General features: G+C 40.2%; 1 protein-coding gene across 5 annotated transcripts in view; it reads left to right on the top strand.

Annotated features, from left to right (window-relative positions):
- The window catches only part of LOC121293743 (septin-9-like), a 258284-nt gene that overhangs the window by 134426 nt on the left and 96401 nt on the right, over positions 1–27457 (top strand). For all 5 annotated transcript variants that reach the window (XM_041216999.1, XM_041217002.1, XM_041217001.1 and 2 more), the window contains one exon: positions 1295–1942. In XM_041216999.1, coding sequence (XP_041072933.1) covers positions 1295–1942 — 648 coding nt within the window. The remainder of the gene's footprint in view (positions 1–1294; positions 1943–27457) is intronic.

A 27457-nucleotide genomic window follows, 5' to 3' on the forward strand; every position in this document is an offset into this window, starting at 1 on the left:
GGGGTAAATAGTCAAAACTAGTTGCCCACGCCTTCATCTTGCAGCTAAAACCATTATGGAAAATAAATATTGACGTATCAACACGAATTCTTCCAGTCATAGTCATTTGTGACCTTCAACTGCTTGTAAATGTGATCAGATAATACGCCATAGTGTATATGTTGTAATAAGTGGATAACAAATCTGTAGCCCAGTTGAGGGCTTGAAAAGAGTTCATTAACATTGCCTGATTTCTGCTTGCTTCTGGTATAAGCCTCTCAGCACATCAGAATAAATCGTGCTTGGCATTTTCATGAAAACAGCAAAATCTCAGTCATTCACAGTGATAGGTCATGAGTTTAAGAATGTGGCCACCTTCAGCAATGGATATTGATAAGAAACTGGCCATTGCATTTGCATGGTCATTTTCCATGATCCTCTTTTGTTTTAAAAAAATACTGGCTGAATTTGAATGATCGCTTTTACAAAAGTCTCACGGTCATGATGGGCTACAGGTCGAGTATCCTTTTATCCGAATACTGAACACATCCAAAAACCACCCTTTTTTTGAATTGCATCGACCTTTAGCACAGGAGGTCTAGTTGTTTGTCTGGACTGTTTATCTTGCGATTTTTGTGGTGAACATGTTCAAAAGAAACTTATTACAGATACCCTGTATTTATTATTCAGTGGTATACATCTTACTTTGCTAGCTATTTTGTTTATTTTAGACTACAGTTAGCCTAGGCTTTGGCTATTGCAATGTGATTTAAAATGCAATATCCGAAAACCGAAATTATCTGAAATCCAAAATGTAATCAACCCCGAGGGTTTCAGATAAAAGATCTGACCCTGTAGTATATTTGTCTCTTCAGCTTTGAAACTTTGATTTTGAATCTAATCCAGACTAGTGTGATGAAAGTCCACTCTCTAAAGACCGAAAGAAATCTGTATGAAATGTCTTTGATCTGTCACCCATTTTCTGTGGGTATGAATCCTCAGTGTAAAACTGCCCATAATTCAGTTTTAATTGCCACTAATCTAGCAACATTGGGCCAGATTATAATTCTGCGCAAGTAGGTGAGTTTTGAATGAGTTAAAATCACACTCATTTGTCTGAACAATGACCAGAAATTCTACTTATCCCTGATTTGTCCAGGAATCTGGTGGAATTACAAATTTGAACTTGTTAACTACAATCGAATTGGCAGGAGAGGTCATCAAATCATGGAATAATGTTTATAAGGTGTATATTGAAAAATTGTGATAATAGAAAAAATATTTTGGTCAATTGGTGTATTTTTTTGTCTCTCAGCTTTGAAGAGATCATTTGAGGTCGAGGAAGTAGATCAGCCACCAAATCCTTCTGTCCCAACGAGACGAGTCCCAACTCCTCTACTGAGACCAACACCATCACCTGGACACCGATATCAAGATTTGGGGGCAAAGTTTACAGATCCAACTTCAAAACAAGTAGAAGCACCTAATGCAAAGTCACCAAAATCATCTGTCAAGAGAATTGAAATTACAGGACCTAAGCACACGGAGCCTGTTTCACGAAGAGCAGAAATTTCTATCGATCTTTCTTCGAAACAAGTCGAAGCTGCAAGTCATGGTGCACCAAAGATTGGCCTGAAAAGAGCAGAATTGCTAGGCCACAAGCCTCCAGAAATGATACCCAGGAGAACAGAAATTTCTGGAACAAAACTACAGGAAAGCTCCTCAAGAAGATTGGAAACTACAGGATCCAAGCTCACTGAATCCATTCCGAGAAGAACAGAGAGTTTTGGACCTTCTGTGACAGAGATATCTCCAAAAAAGGTGGAGGTTCAAACACCAAAGCATCAAGAAACCCCTGCTAAACAGGTGGAAAATTCAGTCTCTCCCCATATTAACTACCAACAGCAACAGGAAGTGCAGCTAGAGAGAGCAGTCACTGAAACCAAAGTGAAGAGTCAGAACAGTGAGTAAAAGTTTATCGTGTTTTACTGCTCGAGAACGTCCAATATTTCATATAGAAATATGCTTTGATTTCAAGAAAACAATTTCTCACTGGTAGTTAACATTTATATAATTTGAGCAAAATTTAAGCTATTCAAATTTATTGCTTAAGATTGCTTAATGCATAATCAGATGAGCGTTAGAGTTTAAATGTTCTGTGGCTTCAGCTGGTGTTAATTGCCGATGTTTGAACATTTCCGTTTAGTAGCAGTGTTTGCTCAAAATTGTGCTTTTTAAACTTAATGAAAAAAAGATAATATTATTATTGCCCTTTTTCAAAAGAAAAGGCTGCCATTTAATTAAAAGACATTTTATGATGGAAATTTGGGCATAGCTGCTATAATCGTTTTGAAAAGCTGTAATCTTATTGTAGCAATGCAATGTGATGGGATGTTAGCTCTAATTCTTTCCATACTGTGTTTAAAGTGTCCATTTCAATAACTTGCAGATCAGTGGATCATGGGGGGACCCATGTGATGCAAACCCTTCCTATGTTATTGCTCTTGGAGAATTTAAGTAGACTTGAATAACCAAAGATTGTTTTTAAGCGTACTTACGAATTGTGCTTTTGAAGCAGCTTATTTTAAGCAATGCAATTGACAGTTCAGAGAATATTTATTAAGCTTGAGTAAGAAGGAGGCAATTACAGGAAATGCAAATCCCTCCATAGTTTTGCTCCTCCCTATCTCTGTAATCTCCTCCAGGCCCACAAACCTCAGATCTACACTCACCTAATTCTGGCCTCTTGTGCATCCCTGATTTTTAATTGCTGTGCCATTGTTGGCTGTGCTTCAGTTGCCTAGGCCCTAAGTTCCAGAATTCCCTCCCTAAACCTCTCCAACTGTGTACTTCTCTTTCTTCCTTTAAGACCTACCCCAATGACCAAGGGCCAATGGCACTAATATTTCCTTAAGTGGCTTGGAATCTAATTTTATTTTATAATGCCCCTGTGAAGCACCTTTGAATGTGTTATTACATTAAAGACGCTATATAATTAGAAGTTGCTGTTGTTGGGGTTTCTTTGTTCCATTGCTAAATCCATGTGTGCTGTATGCATTGTATTGTAATGTACTGTGGCGTCTGAAATGAGACATCAAACTTATCAAGCATTGTCTAATCCACCTTTCTCGTGTAAATTTAAAGTGTGGAACATTTCACATTGTGTACTTGAACATATTTTTCATCCTTTAGTGTTTTAGTCATACAAGGGCCAACAGAATATTGTGTGACAGAGTTAATGAATGCCAATTTAAGGCAAAGGAAGTAGTCACAAGCAGTCTGCTGAATGCTCCATTTTACCAAACCACAACACCCACAATACTAACTGATAGAAAATTGTCTTCCTGTGGAACAGTCAAATGAGCTCCATCTCTTCACCAGCCTTCATTTTCAATTCTAATTAATTCAGCACAAGAAAAATGAAAGAAGAAATGTGTCCAGAATTTATTGATTTATCAATTCCAAGTGACTACTGTTCAGTTATTTGCATATAGTGTAGAGAGGAGCTATTATTAGAAGAAAAGATGCTTGTGGATTTGCTAAGTAAAAATCTTCATGTGGAATATTCACCTTGCAAGTGTTTATTAGGAGTTGATTAGGTTTTGTGTGCAGTACTGTGTTGCAGAGCAATACAAGATGCTTACTGCATGGAATTCTCCACATGATCTTGGCTCATTTGTCCACAAGCAATGCCGGGGTAAATGCTTCTCTCAAAGCTTGAGCAAAAATTGTCCAGCCTCTGTCACATTGATAAGCTTCCAGAGTAGGAGTGACAGAATCATTAAGTAGATTGCCTGAATCCATGCTCTTGGCCAGGAAGTGGTGTGGTAAATGGAACAAGTACTCACTTGATATAGTATAGGAATCAAATGGACCCTGGTCAGGTGGGGTGAACGACCTACAGTACTTCTCCCAGACTGTCTTAACCCTGGCCTCTGAACCCCTATACCTGGACCCATTTCAGCATTTTGAACTTGTAGACTGATCAAGATACTGCAGAGAGGTGAAAATCCTCTTGTCAACTTGGAGCTGGTGGCATAGTGGTATTGTCACTGGACTAGTAACCCGGGCCCAGTTCGGGTTCAGTTCCCACCATGGCAGATAGTGGAATTTGAATTCAATAAAAATCTGGAATTACAAGTCCAATGATGACCATGGTTCACTAATGTCCTTTAGGGAACATAAGAAATAGGAGCAGAAGTAGGCCATTCGATAGGATCGTGGCTGATCTACCCCAGGCCTCAATTCCTCTTTTGTGCCAGCTCCTCATGCCCCTCAACTCCCCAATATTTCAAAAATCTATCTACCCCTTTTTTAAATACTTTGTGATCTAGCCTCCACAACTCTCTGGGTAGAGAATTCCAGACATTCACTACCCTCTGAGAGAAGAAATTCCTTCACATCTCAATTTTAAATGAGTGCCCCCTTATTCTGTAACTATGTCCCCTAGTTCGAGATTCCCCCACTAGTGGAAACATCTTCTCAACATCTACCCTGTCAAGCCCCATCAGAATCTTGTACGTTTCAATAAGATCACCCCCATTCTTCTAAACTCTAGTGAATAAGGCCTAACCTATTTAGCCGTTCTTGATAAGTCAACCCCTTCATCCAAGGAATCAGCCTAGTGAATCTCTTTCTAAACTGCCTCCAATGCCAGTATATCCTTTCTTAAACAGAGGGGTCAAAACTGCACACAGTACTCCAGGTACCAATACCCTGTACAGTTGTAACAAGACTTCCCTATTATTAAACTCCAACCCCCTAGCAATACAGGCCAAAATTCCATTTGCCTTCTTAATTACTTGCTGCACCTGCATGCTAACTTTTTGTGTTTCATGCACAAGAACACCCAGATCTCTCTGTGTTGCACTTTTTTGGAGTCTCCATTTAAATAAGTCTGACTTTTGATTCTACCTGCCAAAGTGCATGACCTCATACTTACCTACATTACACTCCATCTGCCACGTTTTTGCCCACTCACTCACCTATCTATATACTCTTGCAGATTCCTTATGCCCTCACCCTTGAGGGAAGGAAATCTGCTGTCCTTTCCTGGCATACATGTGACTCCAGACCCACAGCAATATGGTTCACTCTTAAATTCCCTCTCAAATAGCCTAGCAGGCCACTCATTTGTATCAAACTGCTACAAAAGAATGCTAAACCCCTACTATAAGGAATGAAACCAGATAGACCACTCAGCATTGAGGGTGGCAAACTCAGCCCTGTCGACCCTGCTAGTGCCAAAATTGGGAGAGCTATCTCACAGATTAGTCAAGCAACAGAATCATACTTTCCTGCTTGATTGGCATCCCATCCACAAAGATTCACTCTCTCCACCATCGCACAGAGGCAGCAGTTTGCATGATCTAGATGCATGCAGGAACTCACCAACGCTCCTTAGCACATTCCAAACACGTGAGCGCTACCATCTAGAAGGGCAAGGGTAGCAGACACATGGGAATACTGCCACCTGGAAGTTCCCCTCCAAGCCCCACCCCATCCTGACTTGGAAATATATTGCCATTCCATCACTGTTGCTGGGTCAAAATCCTGGAACTCTCACCCTAACAGCACTGTGGATGTACCTGCACCATATGGATTGCAGTGGTTCCAGAAGGCAGCTCACCACTACCTCAAGCACAATTGGGGATGGGCAATAAATGCTGGTCTAGCCAGTGATGCCCACATCCCACGAATGAATAAAAAAAAACTTGAACCGGAAAGCCAGCATGGGTATCCAACGGGTTCTCCCACTTCCTCTCCTGCTCAGTAAACCTGTACTGTCCCATTGTTATCATTCACTGTTGAAATCTAGCTCCAACAAATGGGATTAAAGTCTCCTCTTTTTTTCAAATTACTTTGTTCACTGCAAAATTGTGTTAATTGGCACTGAATTTTCCCAAGAAATAAAATTGGAGTATAATAGAAAAATGGACAGTGGTATAGTGAGGTGGGCGTTTTGAGCCTATTCAACTGAATAAGTGTCATTACATCAGCACAAGTTATACATGGATATTTTATGCTGGGGCTGGGTGATAAAATATCAGAGGTGTTCAATTTTCAGTCGTTTTCTCCACATTGAGTCCAATCACTTCCCCTGTGCCCTAGACCCACTGCATAAAATCAAATTAGAATAAGGTAATAGTGTGGAGGAGAGAGCACTTTTAAAGGGACAGTAGCCTAGTGGTAATAGTGCTGAACTGGAGATTTTGAATTCAACTCTCATCATGGCAAGTTGCAAAATTGAATTCAATAAATTGTCATTTATAGACTGGCATTGGAAAAAGGTGAGCATGGCAGCTGGAAGATTATTGCAAAACCTCCAACTGGTTCACAGTTTTTCAGGGAAGAGGAACTGCCACACTATGCCCAGTTTTGTCTACATATGACCACAATCCCACATTAGCGAGTGGATTTTCCCTGCAGGCTCCCCCCACCTCACCCAATCAGGCTCAAATTGGGGTCAGAAGTCCACATTGTGTGGGAAAACAGTCACTCATTGTGATATTCCCTGCGGTGGCCAGTTTATGGTCAAAGGGCAGGCTTGCTGCCCAACTGAGAGTGGCAGGCAGCTTCTTTAAGCTGGAGGGCCAATTCAAGGCAGCTGGGTCACCACTGTGGGGGTGGGACGTTCTGCACCTTCTGCTCTACCCAGGAAGACCTCTTCCAGACAGCTAAACTATCCATCACTGCCTCTGGCGACTGAAAGGCTGGGGGCTGACTAAAAAATCCCAGCTCCAACTGGCTTGCAGTTGGCCTTAAGCAGCTGTGAACTAGTTTAATCAGCCACCTGCCATGTGCGATATCCAGCCCTGCCCAACCAGCTCCCCCGTACCCCCCTCCCTTTACCATCTGGGAAAATAGTCCAAGCCAGGATGGAGCCGGGAAACCGGAAGACAGGCCAGCGGCACAGTTTTTAATGCCGCACACCTCCATTCCTGGTCCCAGAGAGAGCTCAAACGCCAGCACTATATGATTGGCATTCATGTCTCCTTCACGACAACTAATAAGGAGCAATAAATTAAATCCAGATTTTGAGCTGCAGTGAGACATCAAGCAGAAGTTACAATGCCTCCCTCTGAGGGAAGTAAACTCATGTGGGCAGTTGGCCTGGAAACTGAAGATCTGGAATCAAGCAAGCACAAACATCACCAAAGCCAGCCAGATCAAAAATGCAACATAATTTACCAGATTTTGTTTTAAAGTAATAGGTTAACTAAAAGAAAACTGCACGCCATGAATATACTTGAAAACTGACCTAGTGCACTCCAGCGACAGCGCTATAGATTTTGTCCTGTTTTGCACAGCACTAGGTCAATCCACTCCTTCTCTCTGGCTGTTTAACTATGGCTTGGCCTGACCATTCCATTCACATAATAAAAGAGTGTCTTGATCAGCTCCAGTACATCAAAGGTCAAAGATTCAAATGATTTGGAAGCTTGTCACATGCAGGACACATTGTTTACAGATAACAGACCAACTAAGAGATTCCAGTGAGGTTCTGCAGAGACTGGATCATCTACCAATCATGCTTGAGTGGTATCAATGAAGGGAAAAAGCTGTATCCCATACAAATTCTTATATGTTTGTGTAGAAAAATTCATTTCCATCTTTGTTTCAAACCCTTTGTTAGATCAGTAATTTGTTTTTGCCTCAGTAAATTTAATTGCAGTTCCTTTTTTATCTAATTCCCTTTTATATTTGTATTCTAAGGCCATCTGCCAATGCAGCAGAAGGGTGGGGGTGATCTAGTTCACAGGCCTTTTAAACTACATGATCAAACAACAGACCTGATATGATATTGCGAAAGGATCCCCCTGATCTTTCCTCTCCTGGACAGAGAAAATGAACACTCTTTGAACGCACTCCCCTCATTATAGTAGCTACTACTTACTGAAAACGGTTAAATTTGAGTGTTTAGTTAAGGACTTTGTGGATTTTCTAAAAGATGATAACCACCCTGTACAGCATTGTCTGTACATCTCCCTGTTTCTTGAGGCAGAGGTTTCCTGCTTCTTGTGTTAATTTAAATCAATAGATGAGCATAGTATTTGAAAAGAAGAATTTTGTCTTTTCCCCTCTTGTATTTTCCTTGAGGGATACACCCTGGATACAATCTGAAATAGTGTGCAAGGAACTGCCTAGGTTTAAGTGGCATGCCTCATGTTCTATCACTAGTTAGTAAAACGGGCTGAGTGTTGCCTGAAATGCATTTTCTTTCTTAACATGGATGTTAGTCAGTTTGTGCCAGATCAGCATCAGCACATCTCATCAATATTTAAAGCATGTCATGTTCTCTAATTACCTAATATGGCACTTTGTCCTTGATGCAGGGTTGTTTTTTTCCTAAAAGTGGTCCAATCACTTAATTCCCCTCAGATGCAGCACAATTACTAAAATGTATTAAATGCTTCCTCTTGATGCAGTTAAAATTGTGTTTTGGCAGTCTTCTCCAGTTTGCACCTACTTCAGTATAAAGACTCCAAATTATATGAAGTGTCATTCTTTGATTCTACTAGGTAAAATGTCTCGAGTCACTTCCTGCTTCATATACAGAAGCATGTGTAATAATACCTTTGGTAATGCAAATATTACATTACAATAGACGAGTAGGAAAGGTAACAGCGTAAACCTGCCCTCGAGTGAAGATGGTAAATTTTGGCTGTTTCAGGAGCTGAGCCGAACAACATTTTGCCGAGTGCCACACCATAAGCCATGTTGAATAAAATTAAATGTATCTGATGTTCTATTGCATTTCAACCAATTATAACCAGAATGAGTGCATTTAATGCTCAAACTGCGGCAAAGCACCCAAACTATCTTCTGTTCAAACACAGAATACCTCCAATCTATTCAAATATTTCTCCTTGGAATTTAAGCATTTAGTAAATTAGTTTTGATATGTTGTAAGTTTTCATTTAACTGATTTCTTCAAATACCTACAAACTGCTGATTTCTCAGTCTGTGAACAGAAGTAAAAAGATTTAATGTCCGTATGTTTTATGAACCCATATAGCCGGTACCTTGAGCTTTGGCTGCAGTAGGTAAATTATCATCCAAATCTCTGCCCAACAAATATAAAAATAACGAACTTCATCTTTCCCTTGGCTGCTAAACACCATTCCTCTTGTCTCTGTAGATTTAAAGCTGTTCAAAGACTGATTGCAATCAAATTTTTATAAACATTTCCTTCTGCTCAAGTACATTTATTGCTGATAAAGGTGATAATGGGCAATACTGAAAGCTAAGACATTCCTTTTAATTTACTTATTTGACGGGAATTCCTAAAATTTATTTATTTGCACTTATTTAATGCAGAAAAGACTCTAGGAAGAAGTGGGAGCTATGAGTAATGAGTTGACCAGCTACAGCTTCTCAACGTCAGATGGTTCATAAAGGGGCCTCTTTAGAGGTAACTAAGGAATTACCTAGATGGAGAAGTTAGATCCAAAATAATACCTTCAGATACTCTGGGCAGCAGGACAGGAAGGCGCAACCTTAGAGTTCTCAGGACAAATTTTAGGATAGATACCAGAGACATTCTGCCAAGAGGAAGATGATAGGACACTGGACTCATAAATGACTGGATTCTATAATAAGCTGGCTGTGTTCATATGATGGAAGGATGAGATTGAAGGAGCTGATGAACCTCTACCTAAATCTATCTTGTAATATCTTATCTGTTTTTGAAATAAAAGTTAGTTTCAATGTATCCTCTAATTTTTTTTTGCAATATGTGGGTGATTTGTTCAACTGCGACAGATCTTTAAATTTTCATGTGTGGCAACTTAAAGGGGCCAGCTTATGTGCAGCCTGCTTTCAGGTTGTTGCACGACTCACAGAGGGAGCATTGAGTTTGTGTGGCCTAAATGCTGGTTACTAGTATAAGACGGTCTATACTTGAAATTTTTAGAAGTTAGAGTAAAATCACTGTTTATCATTACAAAGCTCGGTCTGCCTCTGTCACAGACAATGAGTTTTCTTGTGGCTGTTTCATTTTCTTCAGAAACCTGCAACCAGCCATGTCAAAATGGATCCTCCTATGCATTAAAACCCTCACATTCGATGGCTGCCATCAATGCTATTGCCAAAATGCAAAAGATATTATTAAAAGTTATTACCTGTTCTTGTTTTTTTTAAATTTAGTTTAGTTTATGAACAGTGGAAAATTTTTCAGAGCTACTCCCTGCTAGGCCTCTGAGCACAGTTTGTAAACTGAAATGTATAAAATGAACTGTGAAGGTAACCAGTCTGTGACATAACCAAAAGAAACAGAAAATCACAAGATAGTTCTCTGGAAACCCAATCTGTTCCCTTGAGGTGCATTCACATCACAATCTTGAACGACAGTTGTAGCTTCTTGCCACTGGGACTTGGAAATCTGATGGCTATAGTCAGATGGAAAACCACTGATGGTGAAACCACAATTATCAGCTGGATGGTCCAAACATATTATCAGAAAAAACAAATGTGAAACCAAAAATGAAATTTTTCAAAGTGGGTTTGGATAAAGAGTTTGCGTGTCTAATTTCAATGCACTAACTGCTGAGTACCATAAAGGGAGAGGAATGAGCAGCCAAAAGGGGAAGATTGAGGAGCCAAAAATGATCTAATACATGCAGGAAACAGAATTTCCAGATTTTTGGCAGCTTAAACATCATCTGCTTGGAAAACTGTTCTTCTTGAAAAGAGTACTTTTCATTTCAAAAGCTGGTTGAATTATATTAATATGCTCTGACAAGATGTCAGTAGTATATTGTTCATCAGGCATGCTCGTGATATTTGAACTGTTCAGCATTCTTTATACTGTTTTAACACTTTCTAGCCCAGCAAAGAACTGTGCTAAATAGTTCCAGCTATATTATTTTACACTATTTCTCCAGCTTAAGGTATCAGAGCACATGTTTCTAAATGATGTAGGTGCCTTGTTTCTATGATAATCTGGTTTCAAGTTCAGCTTTGGCTATTGTAATGTAACATCACCACCTGACTCTGACCCTGCCTTGACTCATCTGCTGAAATCCTCGTCAATGCCTTTGTTATCACTAGACTTCATTATTCCAATGCCTTTCTGGTCAGCGTCCCATCCTACATGAACTTCTGGTCATCCGAAACTGAATCCTTATATGAACCTGCACTAACTTCTATTCACTCATCACACTGTGCTTGCTGAATTACAGCGGTTCTTGGGCTGACAATGCCTCCGTTTCAAAATTCATATCCTTGCTCTCAAATCCCTCCATAGCCTCTCCCCTCCCTATCTGCAACCTCCAACATTATGTACATCCCTCATTTTAATTGCTGCACCACAGGTGGCTGTGCTTTCAGCTGTCTTGGCCCTAAATTTTGGAAGTCCTTTTCTAAATTTCTCTGCCTGACGACTCTTCTTTAAGATTCTCCTTAAAATCTGTTCCAAGTGGTGGATGAAATGGCTTCTACTCTCAAGCCTTTATACACAAAGGGTGGTATCAGAGGTTTTAGCTATTGGAAGAGTAGTTTGGGTGCAGCGTGATATTAGTCACTGAAGTGAACTACTTTCCATGCCTTCAGTCAGTGTATTCTTCCACTCAAGGATTGCCACATCTCTGCTGGATCTACTTGATTTTTTGATCCCTTTAGCAATTTTCACTGCTGCCTCAGCCTTTCCATTTTGCTAGGGATAGTGTGGAGATGATGTGTAGTACTGAATTTCCCAATCATTTATGAAAGACTTGAATTCTTCACTCATGACTTGAAGGCCATTATCGCTCATCACAATATTACAAATGCCATAATAATGAAGTATGCTTTCAGGCATTCTATGATCTCACTGGTGAATGTTGATGTCAGGTTGTCTAACTCCCAGTTGTCTGAATAGTAAACTATGATGACGAGATAAGTCAGTCAGTTCCAATAACATTATTGTCAATGAATGAAATGGTGCCCGATTAGTTCCTAATAACTCCTTTAATAACAAACTGATCATTGCTGAAAAAAGGCATAATATTGAAACTACTTGTTTTGCAATCACCAGGACGGTTGTAAGAATACCTAATTTCAAATGGAACAACAGTTTATACTGCATGAGAAATGAGTGCCAATTGGTTGGCAGGTTAACTCTGACTGATAAGTTGCCATAGGAAATGTAACAGGGAACAGTTGTTACCCATGCTTTCTTTTAATTAAGAAAGATGCAATATCTGGGCATATTCATTCTGCTTGTAGAGGACAAGGCCCTGCATATGTATATATGTAGCTTCTAGCAAGTGTAAGTGAGCCACATTGTGGGCTTGACTGATTATTAACTTAAATTGGTTGTTAGTGTAATTCTTAGAACACTCAGGATTGGGCAGCACTTACTGAACAATCATGGAATCATATCTAATGTTGGACACCTATGGTCTGAGTTTTGCAAACATGGCTGGTTGAATCTGGTCGGTACTCTGCTTTTTGCAAAGGTCTGAGGGGCATGCTGTTTGACACAATCCACCAATCATTGGGACATGCAGCCTCCATGCCTGGCATCACACTGGCACTGAAATTCATATACCCCATTACCCATTTGTGTGAAAGGCAGAACGTCTTTTGACTTGATGGCAGCATCCTGTTTGTGGAGAATACCACTCGTGCTGATACTGCATGGTGGAAGCATGAAACAGCTAGCTTCACCTGCTGCTCAAATTTTTGAGATGCCCTACCCTTCCAGATTAATTTGCGGCAGACTAGATACTTTTCAGGACAGAAAGTGGCAGCCTTTGGCTCATTCATGAGTTTGCACGACATACAGTGAGCAATTATCTAATTGGGATAGCTGTTAGCTCACAGGATAGCTTTGATGCACCCTATTTCAGCATCAAACTTGCTTGGTATACAAATTGAATTCTCCATGGCAATGGCTCGACCAATCAGAGTCCAACCAATCTGCACCCTTCTCTCGTGCAGTGTAAATTGTTGTTTGCTTTGAAATTTGATACTCTTGCGTCTGTTCTGATGATTGCAAGATTAAAAGCTTCGACAGCATGTCTCTTTTTTTCAGCAATACTCCCGAGTTCAGTACGACCAAGCGACTGACTAACTGGTCCTTATTTTAACTTATTCGTGACTTGCAGGCCAAGTGCTAGACAGGATGCTGCTGCTGTGCACCCCAGGGATTTACAGTTTTATTAGTACATGTCAGTTAGTCAAATACCAGAAGCTGTAGTCAGATATTTCTAACTAGGGGACACAGCAGACAGACTTTCTATGGCAATTGACAGTTACAAAACAGAAACATTGCGCATCACATCATTGTAACATGTTTTCAGAACAAACCTGAAGGTATATTTATGAAACATTGTGGAGAACTGTTCTGATCAAATGAAAAGTTGGCCCTATATGCCACCAAATGCGTAATTGAAAATTGCCAGTTGAAAATACAACCATTTTAGAAGTACAATCTCTCGTTATTGATATTTTTCTATAGTCTTAAGTGTATTAGAGTTACTGGAGCAGAGGTATCATCACAATGTTAATGTACAGAGAACGGAACAATCATATGACTCTGCGATCTTAGTGCATCATGCAGTATTTCAGCTACTGTGGATTGTTTGAAGAAAAAATATAGTTTTAGTTTAGATCGGGAACAATGTCCTGCACCATCAATTTTCCCCCGGAGGGCCTGGAGTACACCACAATAGACCGCTCCAGGTCCTTTACTTACTTTTAAACTTTAATTATAAGGCAATACTTCTTTGAGAAGGAGGTCACATTCACTCAAATATTTGCCTGTTTTAGTAGCTCAGTTGAGAAAATAATAATTTATTGCATTATTTTTGAGCATTTATGTGCCACACAAGCTTCCTTGCAGTCAGTCTGCTGTGTGTCTTCGCTACTTAAATATCAGAAGTTGTGGTCAGGTATTTCTAATTGATAGGTACTAATAAAATTGCACATCCCTGGGGGGCACAAGTGGCAGCATCCTGACTGGCACTTAGCATGCAAGTAGGTATACTGACACCTGTAAAAGGGTGGCACTTGAAAAATTGTCACATGTTTGACGGAAGAAATGTGCTCGGTTCTGCAATATATTTGGGTGCCTACAATTGATGATTTGTTTAGTGTGACAGGGGTCTGTGCAAAATAAAATTTAATTGTTTGGAATGTTTTCCAAAATATTACAAATGAGTTATTTCCATGCCCACTAGCCCTTCTAGCTTTCCATCTATTTGTTGTATGCTTTGTATTTTTATAGTATTGTATATTTAGGGAAGTTGAAATAGTAAGTGTTTTGATGGCAATACATTGAAGTTTTTATTGTCTACAATGAAGCCAATATTTCAAAGATTATTTTCCTGCTGGCTGCCATCTTATTTTAATCTTTTCTTTTGCCTGTTCTAACATCTTTCTTTCTGTTTTATTTTCCAGTGTATCTAATAACAATACTGTCCTTAAATTGTAAGTTTAAAAGACAAATATTATCAAACAAATAGGGCTATAACCTTCAAGCTCCCCAGTGTTGGATTTGGAGGGTGCTCCAAAGATACGCTGCAGAATCCCTCTGGTAAGTTCCCAGGTAAGGGTTTGCACAGCAGTTGCCCAGAAGTGCAAACTTCCCCTGGGCAATTGCACTGCACTGGGAGCCATCTGAAAATGTGGTTTAAATCGTTAACTTTGGATGGTTCTGCCAGGGTTACACCAATAGTTACCCAGAGAAAGTTAGAAAAATTAAAACCTCTTCTAACTTCTGGATAACTATTGTAAAGACCCAGACTGATACCCTCCCCCCGAATGCCTGGCCTCCTGAATGTCCGACCTCCGAACACTCCCACTCCCAAAAACCTTTTCACTTACCTTCAGCACTTGCCTTCTCCCTGGCCTGTCAATTTCAATGGGACCTTTAAACTTACCTGCTTTATGGTAGCTAATGCTGTAACAAAGAGGCGTGCCCTCCTTCAATTCAACGTTCGACTTCGGAGACAGCTGTGCTGCCTGGTTCTCGCCCAGCCTAAGCTGGAAGGTAGGGCGAGACAGGCATGGAAGAAATTTGGTGTAGGCAAGTGGGCACGGTGTAAGTTGACAACCCAACACTGCCACTCCGAGGAAGTTACTGACCATAGAAAGATGAGATTTACACTGCAGGTACTGTGAATAAGATGGTACATTTGCTGCACTCTGTTATGACCAGGTTAGGAGGGGTCAAATGGCTCCTCTCTTTTACCTCTCTCCATTTGATCACAACAGGTTTTGTTCACAGCAGGTTACACTTGTCAATTCAATGTGTATTTAGCTGTTTATACACTGATCATAAAAGAACCGATAGGACAGGTTTTGTTGAGTTTACCAAAGGAGGTTAGTTTTATTATATTTAAAACCAATTTGGGTAAAATAATACGATATGCTCTGACTTGTACATGCATGCGCACACACACACTCAAAGTTCACACGTACAGTGATACCTACAGTACACTTTGCAACTGTGATAAAATATGCTGTTGCATCCTCCTTGATTTTTTTGACTTTTCATATAGCCCATTCTCCTCCTCCACCTAATTCCATTTCTACAAATCCAAACAAAAAACCAGTGCATCTTCAGTTGTTTTTCCTTCCATTATCTCCAGCCTATCCCAAAGCTTACTCATCCGCACCTTGGTCTTTGTTTTCACCCACAATCAGTTTCATCTGTATTGCCTCCCTGCTGCCACCCCTGACTCTTGTCATGGATGAGCCAGAAATTTCTTAAGCTCAGTATTGCCACAACTTAAGCCAGCTTATTTCATTTCCATGAGACACACTGGATCTTAGTTGATAATTCCATCCTCTGCCAATCCCTTTTAAATTTCCACTCGGGTTGAACTCCGCATCCAGTCACCATAATAACTGCCTACTTCTACATTTCTAATATTGCCAATCTTATTGCAGCATCACTGCTGTTCTCTACATTTGTCACCTCAGTGTTGGTTGCTCGCTATAGTGATCTCCATTTTCTGTCTGTCTTCTAAAAGCTCATCCTCATCTTAAATGTACTTCACTCTTTCTCTGAAATCTCTCTTTGTGCCATTTGTGTATTTTTCTCTCTTCTGGCTTGTTCTACTGTGCTTCCCAACCTTCCTCCACTCCACCAAAAATGGCAAAGCGTTCAACCACAATTTCCTTGTAGCCTGGAATTCTTCCTTACAACCCTTAATCTTGTGAAGTCTTACCATTGCCTTTTATTCATCTGAATCTTCAATTATGCCTCAACTTTTAACCATGCTTCTAGCACAGTGTTGACCAGTTCCCTTGTAAAGTGCCTAGAGTTGAATCAGATACCTACTGCTTTGTTGATCTTTTAGAAAACAGAAAAAGAAAGCTTGGCGATTCAATGGATTGAATAGCTTGTGTATGACCTGTTGAAACAATTCACGCTTTGGCTAATAGGTCTTTTTAAGTTCCACGCCTTATGTTCCAAAGTCTTTTTATGAGTAACATTAGTTACATGGTTTTCTTATTGGTCCGTGTGAAAGCATTTCGAATACAGTTAATTTCCAAGATAGCCCAGCTATTGTATCGCACACCACACATTCTGGCAAAGCCAGTATTGCAGTAAATCCATGCAGCAGGTAGAGGAAGAGCTGCATTAAGTGTGCCTGTCTGCTTAAAATTATTTTTATCATGTAACAAGCCTAAAGGGTATACACTGAACTTTATGAAAATCACAGTTACAAAAGCTAAACAGTAGACTTTATAGGTATAGTTTTCAGAACAAAAACAAAAATACCTGGAAAAACTCAGCAGGTCTGACAGCATCTGCGGAGAGGAGCACAGTTAACGTTTCGAGTCCGAATGTCCCTTCAACAGAACTAAGGAAAAATAGAAGAGAGGTGAAATATCAGCTGGTTTAAGGGGGTGGGGGGTGTGTGGGACAAGTAGAGCTGAATTGGGGGCCTGTGAATAGGTGAAGATAACCAAAAGATGTCATAGACAAAAGGACAAAGAGGTGTTGAAGGTGGTGATATTATCTAAAGGAATGTGCTAATTAAGGGTAGAAAGCAGGACGAGCAAGGTACAGATAGCCCTAGTGGGGCTGGGGTGGGGTGAAGGGATTGAAAAAGGCTAAACGGTAGAGATAAAACAATGGATGGAAATACATTTAAAAATAATGGAAGTGGTTGGGAAAAGAAAAATCTACATAAATTATTGGAAAAAAAGGGGGGGAATCGGAAAGGGAGTGGGGATGGAAGAGAGAGTTCATGATCTAAAATTGTTGAACTCAATATTCAGTCCGGAAGGCTGTAAAGTGCCTAGTCGGAAGATGAGGTGCTGTTCCTCCAGTTTGCGTTGAGCTTCACTGCAACAATGCAGCAAGCCAAGGACAAACATGTGGGCATGAGAGCAGGGTGGAGTGTTGAAATGGCAAGCGACAGGGAGGTCTGGGTCATTCTTGCGGACAGACCGAAGGTGTTCTGCAAAGTGGTCACCCAGTCTGCGTTTGGTCTCTCCAATGTAGAGGAAACCGCATTGGGAGCAGCGAATGCAGTAGACTAAGTTGAGGGAAGTGCAAGTGAAATACTGCTTCACTTGAAAGGAGTGTTTGGTCCCTTAGACGGTGAGGAGAGGGGAAGTAAAGGGGCAGGTGTTGCACCTTCTGCGGTTACATGGGAAGGTGCCGTGGGATGGGGTTGAGATGTAGGGGGTGATGGAGGAGTGGACCAGGGTGTCCCGGAGTGTTCAGAGCAGGTTTTTCTTAATTATATGAGGAAATGAGTTTGGTTGAAGACTCCCATATTTGATGACACTGCTTGTTTACACTACAAATATCATATGTCTGAAATTGGCAAAGCTAGCAAACAATGAAAGTGAAAGGGCAATAGAGCTTGCCTTTATGGTATAATCATCATAAAGCTTTCTTAAGTAGATCATTCTTGAAGATTTCCCAAAGTGGAATCTGATAAATCTTTCTTGTAGGAATTAAAAACACACACACAAATAATTTGCAGACACATAATAGCTTTCACTTTGTCCAGCCTCTTCTCAGAAAGAAATCACCAGAAGGAGAATTCCGATGTGTGGTCAATTTTTGCCTCATGGGCTAACAACAGTTTTAAATTTCGTTTGTTTTTTTTAAAAAGTGGAATCAAATTTTTAAGAACTCTTAAGCCAAAAATGCCAGGAGATTGTGTATTGCAGAGACATGCATATATCTTGTGTTAGGACAAGCCTCTGAAGTGAAAAGGCTGGAAGGCTCTGGAGCCATCATTAGAATGCTATGTTTAAATGAACTGGGAGAAGGTATCCACATCCTTTAAGCGCTGGTAGTTTGTACTAATTTCAATATCCTCTTTATTCACACCTTGTGGCCTAATTAATCAGGCTGTAGTTCCTGATCGTGTTTTTTTTTCTCTCAAGGCACGTGGACGTTATTGGCTGGCTAGCATTTTTATTTCTCATCCCTAATTCCTCTTGAGAAGGTGGTGGTGAGTCACCTTCTTGAACTGCTGCAGTTCGTGTGCTATAGGTGTATCCACAAAGCTGTTAGGGAGTGGATTCCAGGATTTTAACCCAGGTACGGCAATATATTTCCAAGTCAGGATGGTGTGTGGCCTGGAGGAGAACTTGCAGATGGTGGTGTTTCCATGCATCTGCTACCCTTGTCCTTCTGGGTGGTAGAGGTCATGAGTTTGGAAGTGCATCTTGTAGATGGTACACACTGCTGCTACTGGTCATCAGTAGTGGAGGAAGTGGATGTTTAAGGTGGTGAATGGAGTGCCACTCAAGTGGGCTGCTTTGTCCTGGATGGAGTTGAGCTTCTTGAGTGTTGTTTGAACTGCACTCATCCGGGCAAGTGGAGAGCATTCCATCACACTTCTGACATATACTTTATAGATGGCGGATGGGCTTTGAGGAGTCAGGAGGTGAGTTACTTTCTGCAGAATTCCCAGCCTCTGACCTGCTCTTGTGTCCACAGGATTTATATGGCTGGTCCAGTTCAGCTTCTGGTCAATGGTAACCCCTAGGATGTTGACAGTGGGGGATTCAGCAATGGTAATACCATTGAATGTCAAGGGGTGATGGTTGTATATTTTCTTGTTGGAGATGGTCATTGCCTGACAATTGCATGATGCAAATCTTAGTTGCCACTTGTCAGCCCAAGCCTGGATATTGTCCAGGCCTTGCTGCATATGAGCACAGACTACTTCAGTAACTGAGGAGCTGAACATTGTGCAATCATCACTTCTGACCTTATGATGGAAAGAAGCTCACTGATGAAGCAGCTGAAGATAGTTGGGCCTAGGACACCCTTTAAGGAACTCATGCAGAGATGTCCTGGGATGGAGATGATTGACCTCCAACAGCCACAACCATCTTCCTTTGTGCTAGGTATGACACCAACCACTGAGAGTTTTCCCCTTGATTCCCATTGATTCCAGTTTTGCTAGGGATCCTTGATGCCACGCTTGGTGAAATGCTACCCTGATGTCAAGGGCAGTCACCCTTACCTCCCCTCTTGTGTTCAACTCTTTTGTCCATGTTTGAACCAAGATTAAAATGAGGTCAGGAGCTGAGTGACCCTGGCAGAACCCAAATGTGAGTATCAGTGAGCAGCTTATTGCTGAGTAATTGCTGCTTGATAGCACTGTTGATGACCCCTTCCATCACTTTGATCGAGAGCAGATTGAAGGGGTGGACGGTAATAGATTGGGTTTGTCCCGCTTGTTGTGGACAGGTCGTTCCTGGGCAGTTTTCCACGTTGCTGGGTAAATGCTAGTGCTGCAGCTGTACTGGAACAGTTTGGATGAGGGTGCAGCCCTTATCACACGTCACGTGTATGTGATGTTTTACTCTCCTTTATATCCTGTTAATGTAATACTTATATCCTTATAGATGTTTGTTGTGTTAATGGAAACCAAGACCTCCAGCTTAGGGCATTGAAACTTTAACATAAAAACACTTGGCTAATACCTTCCAACAGTGTTATAAGAACCTTGGTTCACAGTGACCCTGAAGATAAATTGAGCATCATTACTGTGCTAGGTAATTATGTTCTAAGAAAGAAGATAAAAGATTTTTTTCTATCAGTTAATGCAATTTTAAAATGTAAAAATGGTATATTCGAATGCAAAGCCAAAAAATGAATATTGCAATGGAGGAAATGTCAGAAGCAAGTTGCGCAAACATTTTACTTTATAAGATATGTTTGTTTTAATATTTTAGATAGTAAAATATTTGCAAACTTGTTCATTTAATTTGATGTCAGTTTTGCTATTAATCACATCTGCACAAATAACTTCAAAACTGTTTCCAAACAGGAAAAAAAAGGAGAGAAATATTCTAAAAGCTTGTGCTACAGTGGGCATAACTGGCTGTCTTGTGTGTTCATGATCCTGGCAGGAAGCCTTTACCACTGGGAGAGTGTGTCCAGAATTGGGGTGCAAGCTCTCAATATGTTCATTAGAATTAAAAAATGGAAATGTTGAGAAGCATGTGTCTGAATTCCCTCATACATGTTCAGGCTACGAACTTGCTGGGATAATTTTACAAACAGCAGAGATGAATGAACAGCCAATCTCTTTTTGTTCTTATCCATTCATAGGGTATGGGCATTGCTGGTAAAGTCAGCATTAATTATCCATTTCTAATTGCCCTTGGGGAGGTGCTGGTGAGTTACCTTTCCTGATTTGGGCTTGCAGCCCAGTTCAGATGGCAGTTAAGCAGCATCTGCCTTGCTGAAGGGCTGGAATCACCTATCGGCCAGACTGGGTGAGAATGGCGGATTTCTTTTCCTAAAGGACATTTTGACAATCCAGTTGTTTCATGCTCACTGCTACTGACACCAGCTTTTTAATTATAGCTTTATTAATTGAATTAAAATGATGCAGTTGCAATTGTGGGAATTGAACTCATGCCTTTGTCCATGCCTCTGCATTATTAATCCAGCGTAAGTGTGTCTACCACCATGCTGCTTGTGGGAGTGTTGGTGGAGGAAGAAATCGTGGGAGGGTTCCTGGCTCTTTGAAAAATTAGAGTTTTATTACGTGCTTCAAATGGTTGAGAAGGCCTTCAGCTTGGCTCTCATCAGTACAGCACTGGCTGGCCCACAGTTTGGAATAAAAGCTATTGTGAGAGCCAAAACTTAGAAGCATTCATACCCAGGAGTGAGATGCTATGCATTGAGCTAACCTGACAATTAAGTAAAACCGAATTTAGTTCTCTGGAGCTTTTAATTCGATGCAAATAGCATCGGGAGTTTATTGGATGGGGATGAAGCTCTGTTGAAGCTCAGGCAATGGCACAACCACTAATAATTTCCCAGAGAATTGTCAGAATTATTCTCGAATGAATACGAAAGCACGTGTACTCCCTGATTAAATATACATCTATGTGGTTGTGAGAAACAATTGAATGTTTGTTTTTTAATTTACTTGCCAAAGTCCCATTTTTTTTGGAGAATGATAAAGATCCCATCATGGCTTAGTTAAATTTGGAGTTCAGCCAATCTTTTCACGAGAAGCCTCTCGTGAGATTAGGTTTCACGGGTGGGCTACATTTTCATAGACTCGTGGACGTTCACAGCACAGAAGGAGGCCATACAGCCCATCGTGTCTGCGCTGGTCAGCAAAGATCTGACTACACTAATCCCATTTTCCAGTGCTTGGCCCATAGCCCTGGAGGTTATGGTAATGCAAGTGAATATCTAAATACTTCTTAAATGTTAGGAGAGTTTCTGAGTCAGCCACCCTTTCAGGCAGTGAGTTCCAGACTTCCCCACACCCTCCTTTCTAATATTTCCAAATAAAACTTTCTCAACGTTATTACATAATAGTATTAAGGGTTAGCATATAATTCATGTTAATTAGAATCACCAGCAAAATGATCGTTAAGAACTAATGTGTGTGGAGATTAGCAAGGATCAAAAGTCTTTGATATTACAGTTGGCGTGTTTGTCAGTACATTTGAATGCATGTGGAAAGCCAGCTACTGCCTCAAAATAATTAAGTTCTTGGTTAAATTCAGTTTTATGAAAATCTTGCCAGTTGACTCTGGAATAACTCTGGGATTGAGTGATTATTATGTTATCAGCATTATCATGACATTATCCTGTGTAGAAAATGATCAGGATTAATATCTTCAAATACAATTTCATGGGTATGTTTTGACTTTTGTGTAGACCTATAAATAATTCATATAGTTTACAGATTACATGGAAACATGATTCTGAACTGAACTGTGGGAAGCTCTAATGGGTTATACCTCACCTCCCAAAACAGATGACAAAGTTCCTTATTCAGGATTTCCCACACAGTAATTTTAATCAAATAATCTTTCTCATGATTGAAATTGCAATTGGCATGCTGCTTGACTTTGACTTTGATTTTGAACTTGTTATGCAGTTCCTTTGGCCTGGAGATATAAAGTACAAAAGTGCACCAAGTCATGAGGCAGAATATTAACTGGCCTACACGGAGTGGGTGTTAGTGAGTTGTTGGGGACCCATCTTGGCTCCTGAATCCATGAGGTCCTTGACTTGGGGAAGCAGTTGGTTTCCTGGAGGCTCAGGGAACCTGGTTGGCAACAGTTAATGTCCAAAATCTGCATGACAATGAGGCTTGCGGCCTTGAATCAAATTGACTGGCCACTTTTGATTTCAATTAAAGCTGGAAGTGGGCAGGTTGAAAGGGGATGGTGTCAGAAAGAAGATTCTTGACACTTTAAACCCCCACCCCCATGTGACCCCCACTTGCCTGTTTATTTCCCAGTTAAAATTCCACCATCAGGCTAAAAGATTTAGTTTAGCTGTCTCACAAAGGAATTATTTTTGGCCTGGTTGTGGTGTGATCGGTCCAATTGGCTTTAATGAGCCCAAATTAGGGAAATGAAAATAAAAATCAGCCAAGGTTTGGGCTGCTTGTTTGTGCTTTATGTTGGAGTGAGCACATCCATGGATGTCTGCTTAAAACAGAAATGAGTGTGGTTGTGAGACTTTCTGTAGCTGAGCAGCCAGATAATTGTCACTATCCAGGCTTATGCTTGAAGAATGATCACCAATGATTGTTGGCTTTAATGAAGCATTTACCCAGCAAGATGTGGATCACCAAGAGGAAAAAAAAATCAAATAGCATCGCGTTGAACAATCCATCCATTAGAGTTCAAGCCACTTTTCTTCTAATGTTTGATCTTATATCCATAGATATTACTTTATTCAAAAACAAATGGCTGCATCAGTATAATGCTGCAGAGCGAATCACCTGGAGTATTTTTCATTTAGCTGCCTCACAAAAAATACAACTGATTGAAGTTTTGTCCTGCACAACACCCCATTATTGATGGCTTTGCCCTGCTTGTCGGTGCAAATGCAAAATTAACAGACTTCAAAGAAGGTGAGATATTGGATAATTTTAGGCCCCACAGAATTGTAGTTTTGTAAAACTGTTTTCAGCAAAAACAAACTAAAAGCTTCAAAAGAGCTTGCTTAAAAAAAAAAGTTTTTTTTTTAATTTTCAGTATAATTGAATTCTTTGTGGAAAACCATGGTCCTTCTTGGTCAAGAGATGACGGGCAACAGTAAAATTAGCTCCCTATCTTTGTTTGTTTTGCACCACACATAGTAGTCAACAGGATAAAGGATAACATTCTGGCATTAGCACATCTCACTGTCAATATAGATGGCAAGAGCAATGACGAGTGGATAAGCAGGATTGCATTAAGGAAATTGGCTTCATTCTCATGCCTCCCTTCCCCCTCCTGTCAGGCTCACTTTAAGTTGGAAGCCCAGAGATGAATTGGCTATGGGACCAAGCCAGATTGGTTGATCTGCAAATTAGCCGGGATAAAGAAGCTTTATCCCAAATCCTAAACCAATAATAACTCAAAGCATTAATACATTTGCAAAGCTTGGTGGATAAATGCACATCTGCTCAGCAAATGATTCTGTGCATAGGACGCAGCAATTTTTCTTTTAAATTTCATAGCTCTTGATTGACTGCCTTATTTATAAACCTTTGACCTGGAATAAACACAGATTATTCTCATGATTTTAATTTCGGTTTACTGTAACTGATTTCTATACTTGCCAACTACAAACACCACATAGTAAATGATTTTGATTCAAAGCTTGTCACCTCATTACCTGTGTAAACAATACGTTTTTTAGCGTGTATTTGAATCCTCTGTGATTTGTACTATTAGTAACTTGCGCATTCTTTCTTCTGTTCGCTATTTATCTCTTAAATCTACCTGTAATGCAAGGGCTTGACAGTGTCATATTTATGACCTTTTGGAAAAAATTGGGTAATGGCAGCATCCCAGCCTCTGGTATTTTGTATTTTAATTAAAGTTTTAGATAGTGCAACATGGGAGCAGTATCACACTACTTCATGTATACACACATTGGTTACAATTCATAGGAGACTTGGGCTCTTGAAGGAAATTATTTCCCATCTGTCAGTTTATGGCAAGAAGGTTGGAACAAAGGTCAAACTATATTAGCTGTACCTAAGAACTTAAACAGCAGCAGGAGTAGGCCATGCAGTCAGCATTTTCCAGCATGGCCTGCTTCTTGTTTGCATGGTCCCTTTAGGATTGTGCACATCTTAAAGGCACCATTAGCTGTGTATGGCCTGTAATTGTTCCTTGTGCAGTAAGTTTTGCATTGCTGTGCAACCGTGCAGCTGAGAGGGAGCATTGCATGCAGGCCCTCAAATTTTTTCACATCACCTCGATGTGATGGGCAGATTTGCATCTACACCTCTTAAACGTTGTGTTAATTTTCAATTACATACCTATAGTCAATTATAACTGATTTCTGCCTTCTCTTCTATTATTTTCAATTTTACTGGTATCCTATGGCCTTGGCCTTTATCCAAGTTTCTCAGTAAGGAAGAGGATGCTTGGAGGGCAAACCTCCTATGAGCACAGCATTGGGAGAGGTCAGCCAATGCATTAGGTATAGAGAAGCAACGATAGAATTAACCATAACTGTAGAAATATATCCAAATGTCCTTGTTGAGAGATTTCAGATTCTGTTTTCTGTAATTAGTGATAATGTATTGGGGGCCAGGAAATATTTTTATTTCTTCAGGGTGCCCTTTAGCTTAACGCAACCATAACTTTTTCTGATGTTTTAATTAAACTTAAAGCCAGCAACCAATGTCTAGCACAGGGTTAGTCTCATGGAGTCATAGAGCCATAAAAGGAGGCCATTCTGCCCATTGAGTCTATGCTAGCTCTCTTGTAGAACAATCCAGCCAGTCTCATTCTCACTAATGTTGAGCCAATTAACTTATCTAATTATTTCAAGGCAAGAAGAAAGAAGGATGTTAGCTTCTGACTAGTGAAAACCTCCCTTGTAACACTGCCTCATATTCCAGGAGTTTTGCAGGCACAAGCTTGAACAGTGCAAAAATGAAAACCTTACTGGGAATACCTCTGTCATTTCCACTTGTGGTTTTCTTTAGAGCAGACATTATCTCTGAAGATCCATTGAACGTGCAAATGTTTGTGGAGCCCTCGGTTTCCAAGCCAATTCATAACAAATTGATTATTACCAGATGAATTTATCACCCACAGATAAGATTAGTTTTGATTTCCTTTCTCTACAGATGATCGCAGGTCTTTCAGCAATTGTCCTTTTCAAATATTATGATCTGTGTAAAATTGTCATGCAGTAAGATACCGAGAAGAAAGTTTAATATTTCAGTTCGTTTAAGAGCCTGGTAGTTTACCAAAGGCAAGATTACAGCACCAAAAATCTGAATTTTTGTTACTGACTAGTAAACAACTAACTGGTTCTTGTAATGTCTATGTGTTGGGCTTGTTTATTTGGTGATTTTGTGTGTTTTAATAAACTTTGGCTGAACTTCTTCCTTCATTAGGCTGCTGAGAAGCTTTGACTCCTCAGGAGATGATAAAACACATCTGTCTTCCCACCCTCATTTCACAGATAAACTCTGGGTTTGATTATCGCTTGAAATGGCCTTGACTATTCTACTCTGCAACAAGCTAAGCTAAGCAGAGTTGGACTGTCTCTTGTTCTTTCTATATGTTGCAATGAGACATTTTTTGGAAGCTGTATGGCCTTTAATGACATAGAGTCATCAGAGACCCTTTAATTTTGAATACATTTTATTTTTATTATTGTGGCATATTTTATTTTCTGTAACTGAGCAATTTTCTCCAACAACATGCCCTTGCCTGCTCTCTTCTCTCCTGATTATAGATTGCTGCATGTTTCCTGTTCCCTCATCAGAGACCAATCATCCGGTCCTTAAACTCCATCCTCTGAATCCTCTCTCCAAAGTATTTAATCTTACTATCTCCTTCCCTGCCCCCAAAATAATCCTGAAACCCCTCTTCATTGTTTTGTATGTTTACACAGGAGTAACCCCTTCCAAATCAGTCGGACCAAGAGCAGGCATCCTGCCCTTAAGCCAGTTGATACTGATAAGGTTTTGCATTCTTGCTGTTGTTAGACAATACCTTGATTCTAATGCAGAGTATATCCTTGTTGGCCATCCGAAACAGTGTTATATGATCTGATGCTTAAATCATGCCATTGTGCAGATTTATTTTTAAGTGTTGGCATGCACTTATACTTATTGTCATACAATTGTACAACTTGTACTGTTTTGAACAGGCTATGTATGACCTAAGCTAGATTTTATGACATTTGAGATGCTCTTGTCCAAGCCTACAGAATTTTCGAACTTGATATAAAGGTGTAACCAATGATGGTGCAATCAATTTTCACTGATCTTGGTCAATAACAGTTCCTAATGATGCATGTAACACAAATTTTGAAGAGAATATTTTGTTTGAAATGTGACTCGATGCAGCTTCCTGCTAATTTTGTGGAATTGTTTGCGAAAGTGGCACTTTCAATCCTGTTTTAATTTTCCCCTAGTATTCGCCCAGACCCACACGATCGGCTCTGACTGTGTGGGCAGCAAATGCTCTCATGCTTCATTGGTGCTGATCTGTGCTAATCATCAACATGGCACTGTCCCCTCCCCCATACCCATACAGCCTGATAGAATGAAACTGAACTAAAGGATCTTAAAGAAACACAGAAAATGGACAGATAACGTGTGATAGATGAGTTCTGCCAGATAACATAGCAGTGGAAAATTTGCTCACATTCTGCCTCTGATGTACAATTACTCACAGGCCCTCAGTTTTCAGATGCTTCTCGGAATACAACAACCCAAGAGTGGTTATGAAAAATTAAAGTGTGTTTCTGGCCTCTTGGGAACATTTATTGCTCTTTGAGAGTTTTTATTTTCTCAACTAAGTAAAACTGTACTCAGCTGCATATTGAGTAAAATCTAAATGATTACTGCCAAGAATAATGATAATTGATTAACCTGAGTGGTCAAGTGCACACTTGATATGGACACCGCATTATGGACTGGAATTTTCTGCTTATTTGTGCTTTGATAACCCGTGATTGGAGCGTATTCAAATATGCAACATAAGTTTAGAGCATAGATGAGTTATACACACAATTGCAGTATTCCCAAATCTCTCTGGCCTTGTATGTTCTCTT

This window comes from Carcharodon carcharias, chromosome 22, assembly GCF_017639515.1.
Source record: "Carcharodon carcharias isolate sCarCar2 chromosome 22, sCarCar2.pri, whole genome shotgun sequence".
Taxonomy (NCBI): Eukaryota; Metazoa; Chordata; class Chondrichthyes; order Lamniformes; family Lamnidae; genus Carcharodon; species Carcharodon carcharias.